Here is a 27,573-nt window from a genome sequence, read left to right as displayed (position 1 = left end):
CTCTGCGACCCTCTCGGGTGCCCTGGTCTGCGCTGCCACCTCACCCGCTGGGGCCGAGCGCCCGGTGCCATCGCACCGCTATGGTAGCATCTTCTAAAGCAGCGGTTCTCAACCTGTGGGTCGTGACCCCTTTGGGGGTCGATCGACCCTTTCACAGGGGTTGCCTAAGACCATCGGAAAACACATATATAATTACATATTGTTTTTGTGCTTAATCACTATGCTTTAATTACGATCAATTTGTCACAATAAAAATACATCCTGCATATCAGATATTTACGATTCATAACAGTAGCAACATTACAGTTATGAAGTAGCAACGAAAATAATTTTATGGTTGGGGGTCACCACAGCATGAGGAACTGTATTAAAGGGTCGCGGCATTAGGAAGGTTGAGAACCACTGCTCTGAAGGCTTGGAAGAGGGGCCGGACCTGTGTGTCCAACCTCCACCTCTGCCGGCACCTTTTCACCTTGGCTCATCCTTCCTCACCCTTGGCAGACCTGCCTCCCCCGAGCCCTCTCCCGACAGCACCCAGATGGGGGGCGGCTCATGCGGTCACATTGACCCTTTTGTCCTCTTGTGCGTGGTTTTACCCGAGCATTGCATTCTGGTGAAGATTCTAATTTGTGTGCCTAGTTCATCATTAGGCACAGTAAATGGTGGTATTTCAGCAATTCACCGAGCTCCTTCCTTATAAAGGTTTCTGACCCGAATGTACTGCTGTGACATCTGAACAAATTAAATGTCGCTTTTGAGGCTGCCCTAACATCTCTCCCATTCGCGTGACCATTTTACCCCCGACGGTTGTTTGTAGTTTTGTTTCCCATCCTTCTCCAGTGAAAACGCAGAGGCTCACGTTTGCCTTGTCCTTAAAACTTCTTCCTGAGGTTCCTGATGCTGCGTGTGGTTTTCAGCCCAGCATGCCTTCCTCTGAAACTTAGCTACATGGGATGTGCCATTTAGGATTTCTCTGGGTCCTGTCTTAATAAAGTGCTTACATACTCATATCATCTTGTCCTGGTTTTTCTCCTGAGTGTGTTTTGAGCGTGTGTTACAGGATTGCAGACTTGTCTGTTCAACCAAACGGATTATAGGTGTCTGCTTTCTAGGCTTCATGCAGAATGGAATCCCCAAGGGCTTAACTGAATTAATACAGTTTCTCTCTAGACTCATCTTGCCAGCCGTTAACGAATACGAGCCATTTAAGTCGTTTGTCACTGAGTGCAGGGTCATCTCACGGAGTTGGCTTCAGACAGAGAAAAATGCTGTTTCATAACACAGACTGTACTTTGGCCAGCCAGTCACTGGGAAAATGCAAGACATTTTTTAGGAGGACAGAGTGAGAATTGATAGGTCAGTGCTCACCCACTAGTGATGGGTCACTGGTGTCATCTTTGTATACAAAGTGTGTTATATAACCGCATAATGAATGTGCTACAGAGGAAAAGAGAATGAACAGCAGCTGCCAACGTCAATTTCGAAGGCATATGGAGAGGATAGAAGAAGAATTTTAGTGCATTGTGGTTGAATCGCAAGAGAAACCCAAGAGAAACTTAATTTTTAAAATATTTGTGTATTAATCTTTGCTCATACACTTGGAATTATAAGCTTATTTAGCAGGAAGGGGTTTTAGAAGCAAATAGCCTTATCTCTTTCATTGAAAATTATTTCCCTGAGATCATGTAGCTAGTTAGTGGCAGAATTAAAACCAAAATCCACTCTGACTCCTAGTACAGTCTCATTTTTTCCTACCTACTGCAGTGCCCATCCTGTGATGTAATGCAAAACTATTTGGCTGAAACTACCTCTGGATACTGTTAATATCTGTAAAGTGATTACTAATCCTAAATTAGTTCACATGTTATAACCTGTTTATTTGTCTTGCTGGCTTTAGGATTTACGTTTGGATTGGAATATTCGGAAAGAATAAAATGTTTAGTTCAATTTATAAACATTGTATAATCTTTATAAAAATAGCTTTGGTTCAATTTTATGGAATTTGGGGAATCTAGGCATCTTAATGTTATATATGATGTCTAATCCTGGATGTAATGTTATACATCACATATGACATTAATTATAACAGAATTATACATTACATATAACATATAGCAGTTTGGAATATAGAGATAAAGTTAGACTATAATGTTCAAGTTTCTTTTTTGATTTTATGTTCTTTGAATTTATGTTTAATGTCCCTTCAAAATCTCAATATGTTCACAGATAAAATATGACTTTTTATTTAGTCTTCTCAATACATGCTGCATAGTTTGCTCAAATACCCAAACGTCTCTATAGTCTGCGGAGAAGAATTTAAACATAAATCATTTTCAGAATTTAGAGATAAGATTTCTGTGTTTAAGAAATGACTTAAGCATCTGAGATCTTGGTCCCCAGCATATGTTGTCAGTTTGGCTCAAATAAAATCTTACAAAAATTCAAAACAAAAAAAAAGAGAGAAAAGAAATGACTTGAGAATTTGCTCCCACATAATTTGAAAATGCTAGATCTGTTTGTATATATATTCTTCCTTAGTATATCTTTGTCTTTTCTTACAATATAAATTTTATAGCTTAAATTGTCTTCTTTTCCTGGCTCCTCCTTAAAGCATAGCTAGTCTGCACTTCTTGATTCTATTCTAAGATAGAAAAAAAATAAAAATAAGTACTTGGTTAGAGTCATGTGGTGCCTGGGCTTCAAACCTGCTAAATAATTAAGTAAAACATCTGAATAACAGCAATGTCCACATTTGCCCCAATAGAAATCTAAGTTTGCCTTGAAGACTCATCTAGGAAGTAGGGACCTTGCATGCTCCTTGCCTCAGAATTCTTTACCACCACTAGTCTATTCCATGAAGTGGAGTCATTTATTCACCTAAGATTTATTGTTCTAGCTCCTAAAGAAGCTGAGAGTTGGGTAAACAAATAAGCACAATGTTGTGTGAAAACACCGCTATGGAAGTATGCATAACTTGGGTGGAGGGGGAAGGGATGAGAGAAAATTTAGGTTTGTAATGCCAGAATCTGGAGTGGAGGTAGGAGTTTGGTGGGGCATGAGGGAAGGGGCTTGCCACATTGAAGGGGTGGAGGGAAAGAATAAGCAAAACTGGAGAGAAACTGAAACTGAGTCCAGAGAGATAATAGGGAGTGAAATCATGAGGGACAATGCCATGTCACAGAGTTTGCACTTTTCCCCAAGAATCTAAGAATGAGTAAAATTACCAGATTTAGTTTTTGGAGAGATCACTCCAAGTCTAGCAGAGAAGAGAATGGCTCAAAATGAGAAAGGGTGTATTTATATAATAGTGATGCAGATAAGGGAACAGATTGGAGTAAAATTATTCTGAATTTCTAGTTTGATATTGATCTACATTTTGGCTAAGAAATCATAAAGAATGTGCCTTCAACTCTTATTTTATACAGCTGTAGAGTAGAAGGCACCCATCTCAAGTAGGAGTTGGGTAAATATTAAAGCTAATTACTATTGCTTCTGACTGGAACAGAATCACCAGGGTGGGCCAGTTGGCTTTTCTTTTTTAATAACTTTACCTGTTTTGATTAGAATTAAGTTAAAGAGTATCTATTTGATATAGTCAGTTATAAATAAAAATTGCCAATAAGAACTCAGATTGCCAAGGATTTGGATAATATAGAAGGAAATTAGAAACTAATAGATGATTGCTTTTAAATAAAAGGTTCTTTGCAATGAATAACTTGCAGAGCAAAATTCTAACGGTCTGGTTTTCAGCATGTTGAGTAATAAGTTGATGAACCAGATTTAAGCTTTTGTTCTCTTTCTGCTATTTCAGATAATAAAGACTATAAAACAAATGTTTGTTGTACACCAGCTACAGTTTATCTGTGCTAGTTGCTAGGCTTTTCGTTGCTGTTAGTTTTGGGGGGAGGGGCACAGATTAACAAAGAAGCTTACTGGTAGAGTCTAGTTGATGAAACAAGGCCTGTAATATAAAAATGTAACTGCACACACAGAAGGTTTCTGGATACCTATGCACCAGAAACATTGTATAGAAATTCCTGACTAAAAGAAAATTGAACTGTGCTGTGTAAACATTCCCAATGCCTTCTTCATTTCTTACAAAGATTATTTTTCATCCAGATGTATAGCCATGGAATTGAAATGGCTTGCCAAAAGCAGAAAGAGTTTGTGAAGAGCTCTGTGGCATGCAAATGGAACCTCGCTGAAGCTCAGCAGAAACTTGGTAGCTTAGCACTGCATAATTCTGAGTCCTTGGATCAGGAACAGGCCAAGGCACAAACAGCAGTATCAGAACTGAGGCAACGTGAAGAAGAATGGCGGCAGAAAGAAGAGGCTCTAGTACAAAGAGAGAGAATGTGTCTATGGAATGTGGATACCATTAGCAAGGATGTTTTTAATAAGGTATGACCTTTTTTTGCACCGTAATCAAAGAAGAAAAAACCAAAATGTTTGTACAAACCTTTGTGCATATTTGGTAGCAAAACAACAGAATCCTATAATCAGTATTTGTTTTTGACAGTTTATGAAAAGTGCTTGTTACAGAAACCTGTATTCCCAATTGTATCTAATGTGGGTAATTCTGAATACAAATATATGGCTGCAGCATAGCACACTGAATATAAATGTGGGCTCTGGAATCAGACTGTCTCAAATCTTAGCTTCGTCACATGCTTGTTGTGACCTTGGGAAAGTCACTTAACATCTCTAAGTCTCAGTTTCCTCAACTTTATGGGGTTGGTATGAAGACTAAATAGGGTAATATCTTAAAAGCAAGTAGCATGGGGCCTATCAGGTGGTGAAGCTAAGATTTCACAAGCGCTTTCTAATGTTGCTGTGTTATCAGCTTGCTATTAGTTTTTTAGCACTAATGTACAGTTGCTGGATTTACTAAATAAAGTGTTTACCACTGTTACTTTTTTTAGTAAACTTAGGTAGTAATCTGAACTTGGTATTACAAGCTTTAGTAGTGAAAGGACCAGTATATTACTTATGCCAACTTAGTAGTTTATTAAGAGTGGTTTTCTATTTCTACTGGATTATATAGGCCTTATTCTTTGACTTTTATATCTGAAGTAGATATGGGTAATGAACGTTAGTCATTTTCAACTAGTATGTAAAGTATTCTTTCTGTTTGTACTAACCTTTTCAAGCTTCAGGGATAGACTGCTCATTCTTGTCTAAATTCACATTTAATTTACCTTTAACTGTCGTTATTCTTTAGACTTCTCAATCTATAGTTATTTGTTTCTGTTCTGGCATTCACCCTCAACATACCCTTTTAAGAACTCTAAATATCCTTCTCCTACACCAGCTCTAGTTCTGCTGTAATAATAAGTAATACACATAGGAAAATGACACCACTAGCGCTATCAGTACTTCATTCTTTACTTGAGAAAAATTATGAATTCAGCAACATGCTTTTTGTAAAAAAACAACAAAAACCACATAAATATGTAAAATAGAATTATAAGGCTTCCTTCACTAGCTGTTCCATTTCCCAGAGATAACACTGGTAACAGTAAGTTATATCTTTCTAGACTTTTTTTGTACTTGTACTAATTTATATTTATATATTTTTCCTCCCCCACAATAGGTTCATTCTTTTTTTTTTTTTTTATGTTGATTTCTTACAGAGAGGAAGGGAGAGGGATAGAGAGTTAGAAACATTGATGAGAGAGAAACATCGATCAGCTGCCTCCTGCACACTCCCTACTGGGCATGTGTCTGCAACCAAGGTACATGCCCTTGACTGGAATCGAACCTGGGACCCTTGAGTCCGCAGGCCGACGCTCTATCCACTGAGCCAAACCGGTCAGGGCTAGGATCATTCTTTATCTTAATGTTTTGCTATGTCAGTATATATTGTTCTAGGGGTGTGTCTTCTAAAGTGTTATTTTATTCTGGTTTGCATTTATACCCTAAAACTATTCAAAATAATTTTCTTCTTCCAGAGAGAATGGTCAAAATAATATTTCTTTGTTTTGTAAAGTTAATATAGTGGTCACAAATTTTCATTTGTCTCTCCTTTTAATTGTTTTTTTAAACTTAGGTTCTAACAAGGCCTACATTTATACCACACATTAATTAGGACTATTTTTATGTTCCAGTCATTTGCTCAAAATCGTACATTGATTTTGTCTGGGAGCTTGAGACTTGAGAGGACTGGTCTAGATCTGCGCTGTCCAACTCTATAGCCACTAGCCACATGTGCTATTGAGAGCTTGAAATATGGCTAGTCCGAATTGAGATGTGCTGTAAGTGTAAAATACACACCAGATTCCAATGATTTAGTACCAAAAGAAGTAAAATATTTTATTAATAATTTTTTGTATTGCTTACCTGTTGAAATTATATGCTGGATATGTTGGGTTAAACTAATGTTATTAATTTATCTGTTTCTTTATGCTTTTTAATGTGGCTAATAGAAAACTTTAAATTATATTTGTGATGGATTATATTTCTACTGGACAGTGCTGGTCTAGATAGCAGAGTATATAAGGAAAAAATGCTTTCATTTTGAAATATATAAACTTGTGTGCTTTTTTATTATAAACTGCCAGAGAGCTAGTTTGCAGTTTTCATTTTTGGCAGTGATGATCTCAAGGTTTAAATGCGACCACAGAATGTTCTGCAAAATTGTTCTGCCATTTTTTCTAGCCAGATACAAACTTCATCTTGGTCTGTTTTATGACTTATTTAATCGAAAATAAGCACTTCTTTAATAGAATTTTGTACTTGATTTCAGAATCAAACTGTTTGGCTTCTCCTAAGAAAAGTTTACAACAAAGGTCTATTTTAGGTTTGTGTCTTATCAAAGACTTTCTGGTAGATAATATTTTATTCTCTATATGCTTTGAATTTCGGGATTTATATCCAGCAAGAGCTCCAAAGATTAGTCTAGAGCAGTGACTTTCAACCGCAAGAATTTTTAAAACATATAGTACCTGACTATTTAGTCAGGGGCACTGACCTCTTTTCCCTTAGATTGTCAAAAAAAAAAATGACAATAGCCAAAACAACTATAGCTGTCTGGTATGTCTTATATATAGGTCATATAATAGAGTTGCATCTTATTGGTCATCTCACATAATAAGGTGTCTCTTGGTACCAGAAATCATATATATATGCCTAATATGTAAATTGTCCCCAAGGGAGTTTGACCTGGAGTTTGATCGCTTGCTATGGCGTGCGCTGACCACCAGCGGGCAGCGCAGAATGAAGGGAGGCCCCAGCTGGCATCTGGAAGGGAGGCCCCGGTGGCAGCCGTAAGGCCCTGATCAGCCCTGATTGCCGGCCAGGCCTAGGGACCGTACCCGTGCACGAATTTTGCGCACTGAGCCTCTAGTCTTTATATAAAAGTTTAGATGCCTGAATTTTTATTTTTTATTTTAGTGGATGTTTATTAAAGCTAGGGGCAATTAAACAAGGAAGGGCTGGGAAAATGAGCCTAGGTTGAGCTGCTTTGGCTCACCGAGAGGGCTTCCTGGGGCACATACCTGGGTTGTCAGTTTGCTCCCCAAACCTGGTCAAGGTGCGTGCTCAAGGCAACAGTTGATGTGTGTCTCTCACATCGATGTTTCTCCCTGTCTTCCACTTTCTCAAAAGAAATGCAAAAATATCCTCAAGTGAGGATTAAAAAAAAGAAGAAAAAAAAAAAAACAAGGGGCCATGGGGACTGGTTCAGGGGTTTGCCTGGGATGAATTGCCACTGCCCATTGCTGCACTGGTTGCAAGCCTTGTGATGTCCCTTAGAGTTTAGGAAATCATGCTTGTGAAGAAAGAAAGAAAGAAAGAAAGAAAGAAAGAAAGAGAGAGAGAGAGAGAGAAGAAAGAAAGAAAGAAAAGAAAGAAAGAGGTGGGAAGGCGCAGGCATGCTCCTAGGAGAGAGTGTGCAAGGGCACCTAAATTTTTAAAAAGTCATTTTGAAGCAAAAAAAGGTATTTATTTATTTTGTAAATAAATCAAAGTTGTATCTTACTTTTTTTGTCAGATCAGCAAAATATATATATTTTGGTATGTCACAGAATTTTAGTAATTAGTTTATGTATGCCATGAGATTAAAAAGGTTGAAAATCACTGGTCTAGAGTTGCAGATACTTAATGGGAATGAATAAAGCAAAACATAAATGATGCATGTAAAGGATCTTTCTATACCTACCTTTAATAGGGAAATTTAGTTTAACAAAAAGATTCATTTGTTTTTCTGTATAATTTCTAAAGTAATTCTATAACTTTTCATACATCATTTTAAATGAAACTCCAGTATAAGTAAATTGTAATTGTTTAATAGAGTTTAACAAATGAATTTAATGATATACTATCAGTATAAGAGTATACCACCTATTTATAGTGTCTATAGAAAAGATTGCAAGACATTCAGTATCTGAGAAAGAAGATCAATCAGAATATAAAATCTGATTTTAACTTAAATTTTTTTAGAGTTTTATTAATCAAGATAAAGGAAAAGAAACAGAAGATGAAGATAAATCAGAATCATTTATGCAGAAATATGAGCAAAAAATCAGACATTTTGGTAAGTCTATTGTTTGAATTACCTTCTATAACATCTATTATTATATAACTAGAGGCCCAGTGCACGAAATTCATGCACAGTGTGGCGGGGGGTAGGGGGTGTCCTGTACTTCTCCAATCCGGGACCCCTCGGGGAATGTCCGACTGCCGATTTAGGCCTAATCCCGCAGTTGGACATCCCTCTCACAATCCAGGACCACTGGCTCCTAACCGCTTGCCTGCCTGCCTGATTGCCCCTAACCACTCTGCCTGCCTGCCTGATCACCTCTAACCACCTTTGCCTGCTGACCTGATCGCTCCCAACTGCCCTCCCCTGCCAGCCTGATCGCCCCCTAACTGCTCTCCCCTGATGGCCTGCTCTCCCCCAACTGTTCTCCCCTGCTGGCCTGATCACCCCTAACTGCCTCTGCCTCGGCCCCGCCACCATGGCTTTGTCTTGAAGGACGTCCAGAAGATCTCTGGAAGGTCTCCTGGTCTAGTTAGCATAATACTCTTCTATTAGTATAGATACTACCCTATACTATACAGTCTTTATTTACTCCACATCCTCTTTCCATTCCCCAGCTAGTCTTTGCTTTATCTTTTTCCTCTTTGCTTCCTTGGTATCTGGTTATAGGACTAGCTTTTATCCCCCCACCCCTCTAGGTTTTAGATATTATATAATTCAAGCAGGTCCTTGAATTGTTATTCAGATAAATATAGTAATAGAAATATGTATACAAAGAACTGAAAAATAGTTTTCTTTGTAGGGGAAAGGTGTTAAGATAGGGATTAATGTAAGTGAAGGCTTCCCAGAGGAGGTAACAGCTGAACTGGATTATGAGGAACACGTAGGAGTTATCCATATAGATAAGGAAGCAAAGCAACAGCACATGCAAAGACACAGTTGGGAAGCAGCATGTTGTGTTGTAAAATTTATAAGCAGTGTGATACTGCTGAAGTAAAAATGCCACTCGGAAGTGTTAGGAGTTAAGCTTCAAGTCATGTTTTTTTATCCCAAGTAATATGTTCATTTAGTAAACATAGTTTTTATTTGTAGTATATTAATAAGATTTTTAAATGGCATTTTGAGATCTCTTTCCTATTGGTGTTCCTTCCCCCAAAAGTATTTAGAATTTCATTCGTCCTCAACTATGTCATGACAATAGATAATTTAGATTTTTTCCTTCTTTTTATGCAGTTTATTCATAAAATACCCATTTCCTCATACTTTTTATTTAAAAATATAAGCTGTGTATTCTGTTTAATTCAAACATAGTATCTGAAAAAGTGAAGTTTATTGTTATATATGTTATTATTCTGGTATTTATAATAGAAAGAAAAGGATAAACAGCCCTCGCTTGGTTAGATATTAAAATTTTTAAATGAGTAGAGCCCAAGTCATAGGGATAAAAAGCAAAATTTTTGTAAGTCTTAGTTGTGATAATGTGAGTTGTCACTCTCACCTCCAGTTCTCTTCCTAGGCCTATGTATTCTGCTGTAGGAAACAGTACCGTATATCACTTGCTCTTTCAGAGCATGGCTGCAGCTGGTAGAATAGCATCCCTCAGGTGTCACCAGCTGACATATTATAGGCGAGTTGCTTTGGAGCCATGTAAAACCAGCCGGTGTGAAACAGTTCCCTCACTTTTGCTGTAAACTTGGTCAGAAGCAATATTATGTGGGAAAATATCTCAACCTTACAAGGTGTAATAACCCACCTGGCACTATAACTGTATGTGTCTTCAGTAAAACATTTCACATTCAATAAACCTGGTGTTTCTTGATAGTGTGTTCCTAATACCAGTGAATTTCACAAGCCCATTGCCTTCATTTTTCACTGGGTCAGTAAGTAATGTGGTAGGGGATATAAGTCATTTAGTAAGACCACAGATGTATTACTGATAGAAGAATGTCAAGGAGAGAAGGCAATACCAGATCTGGATGGCCTTGTTGAAGTGAGGGACCAATGGTTCCTCCGAGATTCACTGATTTCTGCTACTGGCAAATTAGGTGTTCATTGGCTATCCTGGAATATTGATGGGGAGATCCCAGGCTGTTGAATCTCTGCATAATCTCATCTGCCATCATGACCCCTTAGTTTATAAAATACTGTGTAAGCAATGAGATGACTGAGGATAATGGTTGTCATAACATTCACAAATGATTAATAAACAATTGTTTTGCCATTGTATGTGTGGGCTTCCAGTGTCTCATCCTATAATACTAACCAGAGCCATACTGTCTTCAAAGCCAATCAGACTTTATAGCCACTCACGGATTCACATTGTGCCTGTTTTTTAGTGGAAATGCACATTGACTTTTCACGTTGGAGGAGATAGCCTGCTTGCTATAGCCCATTGGATCCTCCAGAAATGTACTAAGATTGTAGGCTCCCCCAAATTTCCTGTGTTTTATTTCCAGCTTTCTGGCATGTTTATATCTTACCAAGACATCTGGGATACCTGCTACTTCCGCTCACCAAGTTCCATCAGTGTGAAGTAGACCAATTTACAGTTATGTGGAATGATGAGATAACAAAGTCCCTGTGAACTAAATTGTAGCACAGAGTTGATAGAGACCTGAGGCAAGACAATGAAAGTTTAATGCTCTCTTTGCTGGTGGAAGCAAAAGTTTCTGGTGGTGTTAGAGACCTGAGGCAAGACAATGAAAGTTTAATGCTCTTTGCTGGTGGAAGCAAATGTTTCGGGTGGTGTTGCTTAATGTGGTAAAGGAAAAAAATTTGTCAGAATAATGATATTGATATACTTCTTTGAAGTAAACACATCTGGAATAGCAATTGTGATTAAAGCTTCCAACTGGAGGTTTTCCAAACTTGCATTGCATTCCAAACTTTCGGAAGACATGGGTCGCTATAAAGGGCTACAGAGGCTTCCACACCAGTTCTTCTCTGTGGTCTCATGTGCAATTAAAACATTTGTCCTAACTTTCCCTAATAGTATTTGTTGACTATCTCTCTTATGTTGCTTTTAACATTATAACTAGATGGAATTTGCCATCTGATGATAAATAGTACAACCATATTATGGAGTACTGTGAGGCACTGGAATCTTGATTATTTTCCTCCTGCATTTGTACTTAATTTAGTAATCCATGCTTTATAAATATAAAATATCAATTTAGAAACAAAATCTATTTTCTTTAAAATTTTACAAAAGTTTTATTCAAAGTCATATGAATCTTTGACATTACTGTCTTTATGATCAGCAGAACTGCTTTTTGATGATCTAACACAGTTTTCAATGGCTCATCTGTTGACTTCCAGCCAAATTTAGCTGTGATTCAGCAATTTTTGAATCTATGTAGGATGTTGTCATTGGGAATTTTATCAAAAGCTGTAAAAAAGAAAAGAAAAAAGCTGTAAACATTTGCATAAATACTATGATGAGATCTTTTTCAGTGACACGGAAGGTGGATAGTCACAGTCTGTTCAATGAAACCAGTTAGCTATCGCTTTCAAACATGTCAATATCCTATTTTTTAAAAATATTTAATATAAAGTACTCTTGTATACAATGTGAAGTGAAATGAGTAGAAAATAAATATGGAGGATATAATTCCAATTTTGTTTCTTTGAAAGTCATCCTATATAATAAAAGCCTAATATGCGAAGTGTCCAACCATTTGTTCGACCAATCACTATGACGTGCACTGACCACCAGGGGCCAGACACTCCGACCAGTAGGTTAGCTTGCTGCTGGGGTCCAGCCAATTGGGACTGGGCGAGATGGGCCGGACACACCCTGGAGCCCTCCCACAGTCTCTCCCCGGTCCCAATCATGCACCGGTGGGGTCCCTCACCCTGGCCTGCCCCCTCTTGCAATTCGGGACCACTTGGGGGATTGTCCACAGGCCAGGCTGAGGGACCCCACCAGTGCACGAATCTGTGTACCGGGCCTCTAGTTAAAAAATAAGCCCAGAAGGAAATACATAAAAATGTTAACATTAATTATTGCTTAGAGAATTGCAGATAATGTTTATCTCCTGGATTTTTCAAATTCTTCACAATAAATATACTTTATATAATCTGAAAAAGAAATATTTAGAAGGGTTTATAGTAAGAAATCAAGGATGGTTTAACATTAGAAAACTCATTAATATGATTCACCATATTAACAGACTATAATAGTATAACCACAAGATTTAGTGAACAATTTGTTATAGGAAGAATAGAAATGTCAGAGAAATTTCTAGAATGTTTAATTGGGTAATGGAGCCTAGGAAGCACTGTAGATGGTAGGGAAAAACTAATGGGTTTGGTTTCAAATAAAATGAGTTTATGTGCAGGCATGTAGGTAGAAATAATTGTCTGGTGGTAGGTGATTGGGAATAAAGGAGACCTGTGGCTCAGGAAGTATAGAAAAAAAGGTCATATATCTTTCATTAAGAAATTCACAACCTAGTTGGGAGATTTTAGCACATAGAGAAATTAAGATAATAAGTATAATTTGAAGGATTAAAATTTTTATTATGAGTATAATGTAAAAAGGAAACAGAAATTATCAAGATTATATATTTTAGGGACTGTGTTAAGAATCAGTTAGAATATTAAAAGCTGATGGATGGATTGGGATTTAGATGTTTACCAGGAAAATTTAAAGGTGAAATTATTTTAAACTATTTTAATTTCCCTAAGGTTTTTCAGGTATCTAGATAAGTTGGTTGGCTAGTTTAAATGACTAGGTTATCCTTAACCAAAGGATTAGTTTACTATTTGATAAATGAATGAATTGTTCATATTGTGTGAATATTATCAGTGTTTACTCTGTCAGACACTGTTTTAAGTGCTCTAATATGTATTGATTAATCCGCAAAAAAATCCTGTAAGTTACTATTTTTAGCCCTATCATAATAATAAAAGGCCAAGAGGCGTCACAACCAAAACGACCAAACAACCGGTCACCATGAGGTGCATGGAGCACCTCACGCCCTCCCCCGCCTTTTTGGCCCACAGGCTCCAATCGCAGCAAGGTGGACGGGGCTGCGCGTTATCGCCGCTGGGCCTCTAGTTTTACATAAGAGAAAATGGAGGCATAGAGGTATAAAGGAACTTGTCCAAGGTGTGGTAAATGGCCAGTACTTGAACCAAAGCAGGTTAGCCTTAGATTCTGTTTTCTTAGCTATCATGCTAGATTGTGTTACTCTCCATTTGTTTATAAATTCCAAAATAATATTAGCACTTTCAGGTATCTTCTGTTCCACTAAGGCATTGATTCTATTGATATATTTGTTCAAGATTCCACACTCTCCCCACAAAGGTCTATATGGAGTACCTATAACCTAACTTATCAATTTTGTAATAATTGGGTGTACTTTTTGTTGTTAATCCTCACCCGAGGATATTTTTCCATTGATGTTTAGAGAGAGTGGAAGGGAGAGGGAGAGACAGAGAGAAACATCAATATGAGAAAGACACATCGATTGGTTGCCTCTTGCACACACCCCAACCAGGGCCAGGGAACCTTCGGCCAAGGTACATACCCTTGACCGGAATCGAACCCAGGACCCTTCAGTACGTGGGCCGACACTCTATTCACTGAGCCAAACCAGCTAGGGCTGGGTATACTTTTTGTTGTTGTTTTTTTAATATATATTTTTATTGATTTCAGAGAGGAAGGGAGAGGGAGAGATAGAAAAATCAATGATGAGAGAGAATCATTGATTGGCTGCCTCCTGCACACCCCACACGGGGGATCGAGCGGCAACTCAGGCATGTGCCCTGACCGGGAATCAAACCATGACTTCCAGGTTCTTAGGTTGACACTCAACCACTGAGCCACGCTGGCCAGGCTGGGTATACATTTTTTAAATCAAGTCATGGCAAGTATTTCTCAGATGAAGAAAAGCTATGGTCAACTTCAAGGGTCAATTTTGTCTTGGGAGTATGGGTGGAAAGAGATCAACCAATGAACTTCTATGCATATACAGTATACATAACCTATGGACACAGACAGTGGGGTGGTGAGGGCCTTGAGGGGGATGGGAGTGGGCTGGAAGAGGTTAATGGGGGAGAAAGAAGGACCTATGTAATACTTTCAACAATAAAAATTTTTTAAAAAAGAAAATAACATTAAAATTATTGTTTTAACATTTAATGGTACCCTTCTTCATGGCCCCTACAAGTGTCACTAACCCTTTCATATTATCTTGCCCGCAAAAGAAACCAAAATGGATAGGATTTTGGTGCTTCAGTGAGTCATTATGCTGCCATGGAGAAGTAAACAGGAGAACAATGCTCTCTCTATGGATAGTAGATAGAGTTGAAAATATTGCCTCTTCAGAAATGTCACAGAGCTAAGATAAAACTGCTTTATAGGATTTATTTTATGACTTCAGGTATAAGCAATAAGGATTATGCTTCCTTTAGATATGATCCTCAAAAGTTATTAAGTTCTTTAATTACAGTTTGAGAAGTAGTTTCAAACAACTTCTATGGTCATTCTGCTTCTCAGAATTTAAAATGACCTAATCACTGTATCCAGAATGTTGGGTAAATAACTTGATAAAGCTTGTAAAACTCTTTATAAGAAAATGCTAAAATGCTTTTTCCCTGTGTTTTTTAAATGAGGACAAATCACTTATTTTCAATTAATAATTAATCACTTATTTTCAATTGATTCCCATGTTGCTAAAGGTGTATTTCTCAGTAAGACATACGTCTTCAGTTTTGTTCTTCCTTGTGTTCTAATGTGGAACTATAATATATGGAAGTTCATTTTGTGTCTAGAGCAGCAGTTCTCAACCTGTGGGTCGCGACCCCTTTGGGGGTCGAACGACCCTTTCACAGGTGTTGCCTAAGACCATCGGAAAACACATATATAATTACATATTGTTTTTGTGATTAATCACTATGCTTTATGTTCATTGTGTAACAATGAAAATACATCCTGCGTATCAGATATTTACATTACGATTCATAACAGTAGCAAAATTACAGTTATGAAGTAGCAACGAAAATAATTTTATGGTTGGGGGTCACCACAACATGAGGAACTGTATTAAAAGGTCGCGGCATTAGAAGGTTGAGAACCACTGGTCTAGAGGAAAGATTTACTGCCAAACTATTAAGACAGCTTTATAAAATTTTCATGATGATTCAGTAACATCCAGACTTCCTTGGATGAGTCTAAAGCACTAAGGATAACTATGTTATACTTAATTTATTCAAATATAAAGCTGACTGGACAGAGTTAAATAAAAACTTAACACTTTACTGGTTCCATGATCACTTGGGGTGATACTGACTTTTTGACTAAATTTCTTATTAATTTGAATAAAGATGAAGTTGCACCTTAAGTAGTATTTGGTTTAGAACTTTAGTTTGATATTTGAAGCAAAGTGGCAGCCATTTGCAAATATGCTTAACTAGTTTTTAAAAGATTTTGTTTTCTGTGTATACAAACAGAATGACTAAATGGTTAACATGATTAAAATAGTTAAAGTATATTGTTTGTTTGTTTTTTTAATATGTTTTTATTGATTTTAAAGAGAAGGGAAGGGAGAGGGGTAGACGGATATGAACATTAATGAGAGAAACATTCATCAGTTGTCTCCTTGCACGCCCCCTACTGGGGGTCAAGCTCTGACCAGAAATCAAACTGGTGACCTCTTGGTTCGTGGGTCTATAGCCACCTGAGCTGGGCTAAAGTATATTGTTTTTATAAAACTGACTGTATTAGTTTCCCATGCTGTCAACATTTTACCATATCATCTTAATTAGAATGTAGCTTTTCTGAATCTTCTACTAATTCTTTGTTCGCTAAGTGTAGTTTCTTGAGGTTTTGCTGTCTTTTTCATCTTTCCAATAGAAAAAAATACATTCTGTGACTAAATAATGTTGAGTCTCCTAAAATCATCTTTTTTTTTACTAGATGACCAGCCATCTCACTTTGCCCTGGACTTCGGGCATACCCCAGATATAGGAGTTTTGGCTTTAAATCAATCACTCAGCTTAAGTCTGACTAATTATCTGGGGGGAAAAACAAAACAAACAAACAAACAAAAAACACCTTTCTGTGAATTTTGGAAGCTATTTCCAATATACTGCATATTGTTTTAAAAGAATTTTATCCCTCTTCATTTGCTCTTTTATATAACATATTGCTGTGGTAGTATGAATCGTCCTTAAAGATAATCATTTTAAAATACCATTGCTTCACTTATAAGAAGAAAGTATTTGATATTCATGGTTTAATTCTTTTTTTACAGGTATGTTGAGTCGATGGGATGATAGTCAGAGATTTTTATCTGACCATCCATATCTTGTATGTGAAGAAACTGCTAAATATCTTATTTTATGGTGTTTTCATTTAGAAGCTGAACAGGTATCGTGAACTTTGAATTTCTGGGAATCTTAGGGGAATTCTGATGTACTTGTTTGTTTGTTTTTTAATATTACTTTAAAATAAGAGGGTCATTAAATAGAATTACGCTTTTTGTTTTTGCTTTCAGATCTACTTGAATTACTGTGGGATTATTTTTTTTAGTTATTTCAGTTAGCACCTGGAAATCTTTTTCTAGTGTGCCTCCCCTGTGCCCCCATCTCTCTTGTTCCCATATACTGTAAACCTTTTAAAATATATTTCCAGAGGTATTTCTTATCATTTTAATCTATTTGTTTTCAGAAAGGGGCTCTAATGGAACAAATAGCACATCAAGCTGTTGTAATGCAATTTATTATGGAAATGGCCAAAAACTGTAATGTGGATCCAAGAGGGTGTTTTCGTTTATTTTTCCAGAAAGCCAAAGTAAGTAGCTATTTGGTATTACAAATGGGAATGTTAGGCCTTAGCTGAGACCTCTTTGATTGATATACATCAAAGGAAGCCATTCAGCCAGGATGCCACAGGCTAAATTCTGTAGATTTTATAATGGAAAGAAAAATTATATTGCTGATTTTATGCTAATTTTACACGTGTATGTATTCAGGAAAATTAGAATATTCCTTCATTCAGTAAATATTGAGTATTAATGCAAAAGCATAGCTGTTTAAGAGGCTAAAGATACAGTGTAGAATGAAATAGATACAGATAAGTCCATGTTTAGAACTTAAAGTTTAATGAGATGTCAGACTTTTGTAATGAAAAAATAGGAAACAACTTAAAAAATGCAACAAAGAGGAATGGCTAAAAACAAACAAACTGGTACATAGAATATTAGGCAGCCACTAAAATTATATTTTGAAGAATTTTTAATCTGAAATAATGCTTTGCTATAAAGTCAAAAGAAGTGATACATATTTATGTTGGCCATGTTAAAGAAAAATAGATATGTCTAGAAAGATTAAGTATCATTTCACACTCACTAGATTAGTAAATTAGCAAATTGTACAAGAAATAGACCAATAAGAATTTGCATTCACTGCCTGTGAGAATATAAATTGCTACAACCACGTTGGAACTTTTCCTTGTAAAGTTGAACAAATACTCTTGCCCAGAAATTCTCCTAGGTATATATCCTAGAGAACAGATTTCTCAACATGTAGTCCACGGACACTCATGGGTTTTTAGTAGTAATAGGCTTTCAGGAGGCCCAGGGTAAAAACTGTTGTTATAATATTAATACTAAGATGTTATTTGCCATTTTCACTCTCATGAGTGCAGTAGAGATTGATTCAGAAGCAGATGTGGGAATCTAGCTATCTTCTGTTAAGCCAGACTTCTCACTAATTTTTTTTGTTTGTTTTGGAAATTGTTTTGTTTTGTTTTTAATCCTCACCCGCAGATATTTTTTTCATTGATTTTTAGAGAGAAGAAGTGAGGAAGGAGAGAGAGATAAAAGGGAGAGAGGTGCCCTAGCTGGTTTGGCTCGGTGGTCTATAGAGCCTTGGCTTGTGGACTGAAGGGTCCCAGGTTTGATTCCGGTCAAGGGCACATGCCTGGGTTGCAGGCTCCAGTAGGAGGCGTGCAGGAGGCGATCCCCAGTAGGGGGCGTGCAGGAGGCAGCTGATCGATGATTCTCTCTCATCATTGATGTTTCTATCTCTCTCTCCCTCTCCTTTCCTCTCTGAAATCAATAAAAATATATTTTTTTTAAAAGAAAGAAAGGGAGGGAGGAAGGGGAGAGAGAGAGAGAGAGAGACAAACTTCGATGTGAGAAAGACCCATCGGGGAACCTGTAACTGAAGTACATGCCCTTGACTGGGAATCGAACCCTCAACCCTTAGGTCCACAGTCTGATGCTCTAACCACTGAGCAACCAGGCCAGGGCAGTTTAAAAAAAAAACATAAAGGTTAACATGTAATAAGTTTGTTATTGTTACGTTTTAGTTATATTTTTTAAATTCTTCACTTTTAATTTCTAACATAGTAAATATTAATAGAATTAGCTCACATAAACAGGAGCTCTTTAGGTTCCTCGGTAATTTTCAAGAGTGTAAAGTCCTGAGACCATAAAGTTTGACAATTGTTGCCTTAGAGAAACTTGAATAGATGTGCACTAGCAGAATTGTTTATAGCAGAATTGTTCATAACAGCAAAAAGCCTGGGAACAACCCAGATGTCTGTTAACATAGAATGAACCAGCATCAGTGCGAATAAAAAGCAAGAAAGTGAAAACAGGCTACAGAATGATGATATATCTAGTTCAAAAACAACCAGAACTAAACAATAATTGTTACGGTACACATAGATAAGCAGTAAAACTAAAGAGGTATAGGAGTAATGAAGACAAATCACAATAATGGTAACCTCAGAGAGAGAGAGTGGGAATGCTTTTGGGAACTGATTTTAAGGTACTACATAGCAATGATCTATTTCCTAATTTGTGTTAGGTATATAGTGGGTTTTGCCCAATAAACTATACATATATTTTAACGTGCTCTTGCACACATGGCACATTTAGTATACATATTTAGAAGTTAGAAGGAAATATACCAAAAGTTTAACTTTGATTATATGTGGGTGGTGGAATTATAAATGATTTTTTTAATGAACATATTTCCTTTTATAAATTGAAGATGCCATTGTATTTTAAATTAAAAAGAATATATTAAGATGGTGGTAGTCCTCCCTTAAATGTTCTAACCTCTTCTAAAGTGTAACCTAAATGGGAAATTTTCCCAAAATAGTAGAGTTTTAATGAGTAAATGATTGAGTTGGTATTTTAGCTAGGTTTCTAATGACTATTCTAAAATTTCACTTATCACATAGGCATCAAAAAAATTTTTTTTCTTTTTTATCTTACATTAATGGCTATGTTTGAACTTGTGCTTAATAGGATAATGGAACATAGCCACACTATGTATATTCTTTGAAATTTACTTTGACAGAATTGAACTGAAAGACACTGAAGTCTTTAGATCTTAACACTGTTTATAATAATTTTTTAAATTAAAGAATAACTTTCATGGGTGCTTACTTTGTGCCAGGTACTATTATAAGCACTTTTCATGGATTAACTTCTTAAATCCTCATAACATTTTATGAGGCTTATTCTCTTTTACAAGTGAGAAAATTAGCATAGAAGAATTAAGTAAGTGACCTATAGGTTACTTTAATAAAAATCAGTCAAATCTCTCTAGATTTAAATCCCTAGGTCTTAGGCATGCAGGAAGACCAGCAATTGTGTTACTTGATTCCTTTAATAGTTTATTGCATAACAATTTCAGAAAGATTATTTTGGGGATATAAAGATTAACATTCCATATGTCCACACAAGTACCATATTATTGGCCAAAGTGAAATGCTATAATATACTTAAATAATTCTAAATTTGTAAAAAGATAGAATGGCAGCATAGAACATTTTCTGCATTATCTGTATAGATATTGATGTTAATAACTAATCCACAGGTTTTAATCTAGTTACACAACGTAAACTACATTTAAAAAAATATAGCATTAACCTGCTGGTGTGGCTCAGCGGTTGAGCATCGATCCAGGAACTAAGAGGTTGCTGGTTCGATTCCTGGTCAGGGCATATATCCGGGTTGTGGGCTCAATCCCCAGTAGGGGTGTGTGCCGGAGGCAGCCAATTGATGATGTTCCTCTCTCATTGATGTTTCTGTCTCTCTATCCGTCTCCCTTCCTCTCTCTCTCTGAATAAAAACATATTTTTAAAGATAGCATTGCAGACAAATGGGCCCAGTGATATTAAGGAATGAGACAGACAAAATCTCTTCCACCACTTGAACTTAAAGCCTGTGTTCTGTTAGTGTAGAATCGGCACTGTGTAATTCTTGATCTGCATTGGAAACATTTATAAATGGAGGCTATTTCCAACAGGATATTTTGTATTGGGAATTTTGCTTATATTATACCTCATTAAACTCATTGTACTTTTCTCTTTCTGTAATGTCAGAAAAAAAGGTACTTGCTTAACTAAAATATTTCCATAATGAAATTGTGTGTTGAGTCTTACTTGGTTTTCATGACTTTTACAGATAAGGAGTATAGAATCAGAGAATCACTAGAAACAGGTAATAGTGTCCCCTTATTATTTGGTGGAGAATTACAAGGTTTTTAAGAGTATTCCTTGATTGTTGCTTGGCAATGGGAAGAGGAGAGAAGAATGTGAGAGAATAAATTAGGACTATTTTGAATCCTGTCAAGAATTCAGATAAATCAAGGGAAAAACAGAAAAAAAAAAGCCTACTTTCTTTTGTTATATTTGTGTATGTTTAAAGAGGGATCGTTTATTAGTCTGTTTTATAAAACGGTAAGTTTTCACAAATCTAACAGGGAACTTGGTGGTTTCTACTTTTAAACTATTCACCTCATCTTTACTTCCTGTATTCCAGACCTAATAGATGCTTGTTAGAATTTACTGTGTGGGCTAGAAGTCTTCAAAAACAGTCTTTATATTGTGTTTTCTAGGCAGAGGAAGAAGGTTATTTTGAAGCATTCAAAAATGAACTTGAAGCTTTCAAATCAAGAGTCAGACTTTATTCTCAATCACCAAGTTTTCAACCTATGACAGTTCAGAATCATGTTCTCCATTCTGGTGTTGGATCTATAGAGTTATTAGAATCCTTACCACAGGTAAGTTGGAAAAGCAAATGTTTATTTATAAATGTATAGTTCACATAATTTTTGTTCTCTTAGACTATTCTTCTTATATGTAATATAGGTGTGGCCATTTTTAAAAATATGGTTTTTTCTTGATTTCAGAGAGGAAGAGAGAGATAAAAACATCAATGATGAGAGAGAATCATTGATCAGCTGCCTCCTGCACACCTCCTACTGGGGATTGAGCCCACAACCTAGGCATGTGCCCTGATCGGGAATCAATCTGTGACCTCCTGGTTCATAAGTTGCCACTCAACCACTAAGCCACGCAGGCCAGGCTAGGTGTGACCATTCTAAATATTCTTACCTCAGAAGAGAACACGGAGTTTCATTTCATGCCATGTTTTGGCACTAAATCTCTTCCATTTCTTCGGTATTTAAAGAGACACCAAATTCTACTCTTTTAAAATAGAAGAGATGAGTTGTACCTAACCACAGCTTAAGGGCAAGTGTTAGCTATTGATCATTCTGAAGGGCAAGTGTTAGCTATTTATCATTTCAATCATAAACTTCTCAAGATAGCTCTGAGAAACATTTTTTTCTGAGTAGATCTATACTGTTTAAGAATTTATTAAAGTGAATTAGCTTCAAAGCATACATCCAGTTGGCAACCAAGGTGATCTGTTACATGAGTTTATTTAGTATTGCTAATTGTTGATGTTGCCTACCAGGTGTAACATTTTTAATCCACAATAACATAGCTTATGCTAAGCTGTTCTTTCTGATAATATAGGCCACCTGTTTGAGCTACTTTGAAGTTGGCTGTTAGATCAACCATGTCACTAACATTTATGTCAAAAAGAAGAGGAGGTTAGACTCCCTATCTGCCTAGGATTGTGATTTTAAATTATCATTAGAAAGTTGATGCCCATTTTGACTTTAGTAGGATTTTAATTGAGCCCAGTAATCTCTCATTTCCAGGTCCCAAGATTTTAAGACCAGCTTTAGCTTAAAGTTTAGTCTGTTGCCTACACAGTGAAAAGGAAATTCTCATTCAGAAGACAATGTGAGGAGAGCCCTGTGTTTATTTTTAAATTTCATAAAGCAGGAATTGAGATTTTCAATATCTTGACCTTATTTCTGTATAATTTTACCATTTCAGTTGTCACATGTATTGTAAAACAAAGAGACAATTTAGGAAAGCAATTGGTCATATTTAGGTCAGCCAAAAATGTTATTCTGAAGGATGGAAATAATCAAAATCTGACTTTTAAATAATTAGTTATGTTACCCATAGTTAAACAAGTAATATTCCCCCTTGATTTGTCCCATGAGTTATCTCTTATTGCTGTGTAAATATAGTGATGATTTTCTCTTCATTTCCTTGAGCCCACAGGGAAATAGTCTTTCTAAGGTAATTTTATGACTAAGTCACTGTCAAGTTCAATGTAGAAACTTAAAATTAAGAAGTCACATAATGAATGTAAAGAAAAAATTTTTTTGAAGGATATCATCGATTCTAACATAAGAGGGAAAGATACATGTTAAAATATCATGAGATACTATATTATCCAAAAGTTACTTCCAGTTTGAGAGAAGTAAGTTCTTGTTCTATGTACCAAATAGCAACTAAGATCTGCTGCTAGGTATCCCTTGGCAGTAATTTTGACTGAGGACCTGGGCCTATACAATTTTGACAGTTTTGAATTCCTGACATTACCAGGGTTATTTAGATTTAATTCATCATGCTGGGAGAAGAGCATCCTAGTTTACTCCTTCTGAGGGAGAGAAGGGCTGGATAAGATTTCAGCTAGATGCACAGGACTGTCAACTGGTGAGGGAAATATGATGAGAGGCAACCTGTGGGGCTAAGTTGTCAACTGAGAGAAGATTTGGAAGAAAAGCTTACCATAATAACACCCCATTTTTATTATATCAGTTTATAGGTTGCAAAACACTATTATATGTTGTATCACTTAATGATCTCAAAAGCCCTATGATTCTTCTTCATTCATATTATGGATAAATAAACTGTGGAGAATTAAGTAATTTGCCTGAAGTCAATACAATAAATGATAGAGCTAATATTCTAATCCTGGATTTCTATCCTACTTCACTGCTCATTCATCCATACCATAATTGTTGTTGAATCATATACAAGAAATAGGACAAGAAATGGGAAGAACTGGTCATTGGGACAAGAAATATGTTGAGAACGTTCCTAGATGAGAATATGGGGTAATCAGTGGAATTTAAGTATAGATTATGGTTAGGTGTATTTCAGTCTGTCGCACAGTTCTTAGGAAGATGGGTTAGATGAGTTCTGGAGAAACTTCTTAGCCAACTCTCAAGGACAACTGGAGCCTGGTCTTAAAAGAGACTTCTGTTCTGAAGAACTTTGGAATTGGATCTTAGCATTCTATTTCTGTAGAGAGTGAGTAATGTAATGCGAGTATTTACAATTTAAACTTGGGTAACACTTTAGCTTTTAATTTTTTTAATTAAATATATTTTTATTGCTTTCAGAGAGGAAGGGAGAGGGAGAGAGAGTTAGAAACATCAATGACGAGAGTCATTGATCGGCTGCCTCCTGCATTCTCCCCACCAGGGACCTAGCCCGCAACCCAGGCATGCGCCCTTGACCGGAATCGAACCTGGGACCCTTCTGCCACAGGCTGACACTCTATCCACTGAGCCAAACCGGCCAGGGCTAATTTCATTTTTTAGATTGATAACAATCTTGAGAAATAAGCCAAATATTTTTTTTTTGAGAAAACTAAAACAAGGCCTCTTGATAAAGAAATATGTAATAGTTACTATTAGGCTTATCCTATATGCTAGCTTTTAATTCTATTAAGTTGTGATAAATTATTTTCTCTCTGAGGTTTGCATTAAGTGGTAGAAGCAGGACTGGGGTTCAGTGTTTAGTGTTACACACCTCAGTCAGTTATTAGTGCCACTTCCTTCATAAAGACCTGATTGGGAATAATCCAACTTATGGCTAGCTTTTTTACTTTTAAAGTAAAAAAATCACAAAGTATTGTATTTTTTTTTAACATGTATTTTTATTGATTTCAAAGAGCAAGGGAGAAGGAGAGAGATTTGGAAACATCAAAGATGAGAGAATCATTGATAGGTTGCCTCCTGCATGCCCCCTACTGGGGATTGAGCCCGCAACCCTGGCATGTGCCCTTTTTTTTAAAAAATATATTTTATTGATTTTTTACAGAGAGGAGGGGAGAGGGATAGAGAGTTAGAAACATCGACGAGAGAGAACCATCGATCAGCTGCCTCCTGCACACTCCCTACTGAGGATGTGCCCGCAACCAAGGTACATGCCCTTGACTGGAATCGAACCTGGGACCCTTCAGTCTGCAGGCCGATGCTCTATCCACTGAGCCAAACCGGTTAGGGCTGGCATGTGCCCTTGACCAGAATCGAACCCGGGACCCTTCAGTCTGTAGGCTGATGCTCTATCCTCTGAGCCAAACCAGCTAGGGCCAAGTATTGTATTTTTACTTAGAGGATCTTTTGAAAACCTGCCTCCCTGTGGGATAGGGAGGTTTGAGACATCTATCCCCTATTTGGACTATTTTCCTCACTGGTGTTTATTAAATGAAATCAATGAAACTAGGTGATAGGTAGTAAAACTTTTAAGTTGCTGGCAGATATTCAGAACAATTGAGTAGAGAAAATCGAATTCTTGGGGAAGAATTATCTAAACTAGGTCTTAAGGGCTTATGTCACTATTCATTGTGCTTTAACACTCAGTGGTTTTATTTTTGCATTCATTGAATAAGGTTTTCTGTTCTAGTTTTAGAAATGGACAAATAGAACATTTATGAGTTGTTCTTATGTCTAAAAAATAACTAAAACCTAAATTAAACTGTTCCTTTACACAATTTTTAAAATACGAGTCTGAGTACCTCTCAAAAGAGTTAAGATTTCTCACTTCAGTTTGTTTTAACCTTTGAAAAACCAAAATAAACTCTTAAGATAGCTATAATTTTTACTCAGTATATACATTTTTCCTTATTCAAGTGTTGCATTTTTACTATTCTAATTAGATAATAATCTTCAAAATACATTTCTGATTTAAAGCCATTTATATTTTAAATTATCAATAGCTACATATAATTATAAGGAAGATGTAGCCTTGTATAATTAAATAATTAAAATTATACAGTTTTATTAAAAAAAAATAAGTATTTTTTACATTTGTATTTTTTATATACATCTTTTTGTCTTTCACATCTCTTTGGATTAAGTGGTAATAGTCTATTTCTTTCTTTCTCTTTATCTTGGGTTGACTTCAAAGTCTTTCTTCTTGCCCACTCTCCTACACTGCAGAGAAAAACAGAATGTGTAGCTGAGTATGTATGTGCATATACTGGCATAAACTAGTTATCATCTATTGTTTCTTCTCTATACTTTTCTTTTCAGAATCCAGATTATCTTCAGTATTCTATCAATACAGCTCTCTGCAGTTTAAACTCAGTGGTACATAAAGAAGATGATGAATCCAAAATGATGGACACTGTATAATTTGGTTAAGACTGCTGAGGCCAAGTATTATTTTGTTACAAGAAAGGAAGAACTTGGCTATTTTCTTGACACTTTTATGGGTGCTGCACTTTATTTTTGTTCGGTTTTTGATGTGAGGGGAAAAGAGTACTGAAATGTTTTGTAAAAATTTTTTTATGCGCTGCTAGATTTTTTTGTTTTGGTTCTTTTTTCTGAAGAGAGGAGTGGTACCATATGTTGCAAGAAGTCAAACTGGACTTTGTTTTTTTGCTACTAAATTTGCCTTTAATCTTATTGTTCTTAATTTTGGAATCAAAGTATGAAAATCTGCACAAATGCAATGTTTACAAGAACTGGTTGATTCTAGGAGGCATCTGCTACAGTCTCTTTTTACATGGATGTATACATGCCCTACTCTACAAAAATGATTAAAGATAAAAATGTCCTTGCATCCTACTGCTAATTTAGCTGTCACATCTGGTGTTTTATCATATTAAAAGCAATAAATCAGTAGTTGATAATCTACTTTACTAAATAAGCTTGGTGATACAAATTAAAAGTCTTTCCCTTATAATAATCATACGTTTGTACTTTGGGCACCATCAGTTAGATTCTTGACACTAATACCAAATTTATATAGACAATAAATTAACCCCTTAAGTATTCTCAAAACTGTATTCCTTAGAAGTTGATTTTACCCTGTTGACTTTTTTAATAGTAAGGGATATAGTGATTTAAAAAGTGAAAAAGCTAATATAGAGGGGTTTTTTTGTTTTGTTTTTTAATAAAACCAACTTCAAGCTCACTCTTAATTTCTTTACTTGACATAGTCTGGGACCTCTCAGGGAACAAGTTTTAAAAGAATATTAATGGCCTGTAAGAACAAACAGGAAGAAAAATCTGATTTTTAAAATTAGGTTTATTGTTCATTTCACTCTGATGTAGCCAAGGACTTTTTTAAAAGGCAAGAGAAATCTTGTAGAGCTAACTGCCTCGAGCTGCCAACTATTTACTTCTACAAATTTGGTATTCCTTGTGGATAATGATAGCTTTTACTGCATTTGTCATTTCTCTCTCTAGCTCAGTTACCATAGAATGCTGCTGAGTTTTACTACTTCCAATATAATTCACTTCAAATATGAGAGGGTGTTTGGTGATTCATTTTATTTAGAATTAGATGATAGTGCTAATTATGCTATCATTATGTGAGGATTAATCTTCTGACTTATAGGAACATGAGCTTTGATTTGTATTGGGTATAGTCTTTGGTTCAATCCCATTGAGACTAGTAGCAAACATTTGGAAGATGACTGAGATTAGGTATACATGTCTCAACTTGTAAAACCAAATATTGCTAAGGGACCCATATGATGATCAGACCTGTAACCATGGCCTCATTTGCACCTTGTTTTTACTAACTGGGGTGATAAGGCACTTAGTACCCATAGAAATGGACTGGAATTATTGAATCATACTTATGTAACATCACAATCTCACCGGTTTTCCAAATAAAACTCTTTTGTGCTTTTGATATAAAGATATGCTCTATAATAAAATGTTTGATTAATTTA

The 27,573-nt window shown here is 36.2% G+C and overlaps 2 protein-coding genes across 3 annotated transcripts in view; one reads left to right on the top strand and one right to left on the bottom strand.

Annotated features, from left to right (window-relative positions):
• The first annotated feature begins 4,107 nt into the window (after positions 1 to 4,107).
• Positions 4,108 to 27,573, top strand: CDC37L1 (cell division cycle 37-like 1). Its single transcript, XM_005874456.2, has 6 exons — positions 4,108 to 4,401; positions 8,440 to 8,533; positions 16,741 to 16,856; positions 17,157 to 17,279; positions 21,347 to 21,511; positions 25,922 to 27,573. Exons 1-6 carry the CDS (start codon positions 4,120 to 4,122, stop codon positions 26,021 to 26,023), a joined length of 882 nt encoding a protein of 293 aa, XP_005874518.1. The 5' UTR covers positions 4,108 to 4,119; the 3' UTR covers positions 26,024 to 27,573.
• AK3 (adenylate kinase 3) overlaps positions 11,668 to 27,573 on the bottom strand; it is a 38,503-nt gene continuing 22,597 nt past the window's right edge. Inside the window, exon 6 of one of the 2 annotated variants that reach the window (XM_005874467.2) lies at positions 11,668 to 11,867. The gene's annotated coding sequence lies outside the window, so the exon portion shown is untranslated. Of the gene's footprint in view, positions 11,868 to 25,735; positions 25,823 to 27,573 lie in introns of those variants that run through there. The other variant, XM_014546265.1, reaches the window with a different exon arrangement.

This window comes from Myotis brandtii, unplaced genomic scaffold (genome assembly GCF_000412655.1).
Source record: "Myotis brandtii unplaced genomic scaffold, ASM41265v1 scaffold44, whole genome shotgun sequence".
Lineage (NCBI taxonomy): Eukaryota > Metazoa > Chordata > Mammalia > Chiroptera > Vespertilionidae > Myotis > Myotis brandtii.
This window is presented reverse-complemented; position numbering and strand designations above follow the sequence as displayed.

Bases quoted from the DNA above. Each gene is read 5' to 3' on its own strand.
- CDC37L1 (XM_005874456.2), top strand. From the start codon at position 4,120: ATGTATAGCCATGGAATTGAAATGGCTTGCCAAAAGCAGAAAGAGTTT. The intron at 4,402-8,439 runs GTATGACCTTTT...AAATTTTTTTAG, and splicing joins GCAAGGATGTTTTTAATAAG to AGTTTTATTAATCAAGATAA. The intron at 17,280-21,346 runs GTAAGTAGCTAT...TGTGTTTTCTAG, and splicing joins TATTTTTCCAGAAAGCCAAA to GCAGAGGAAGAAGGTTATTT.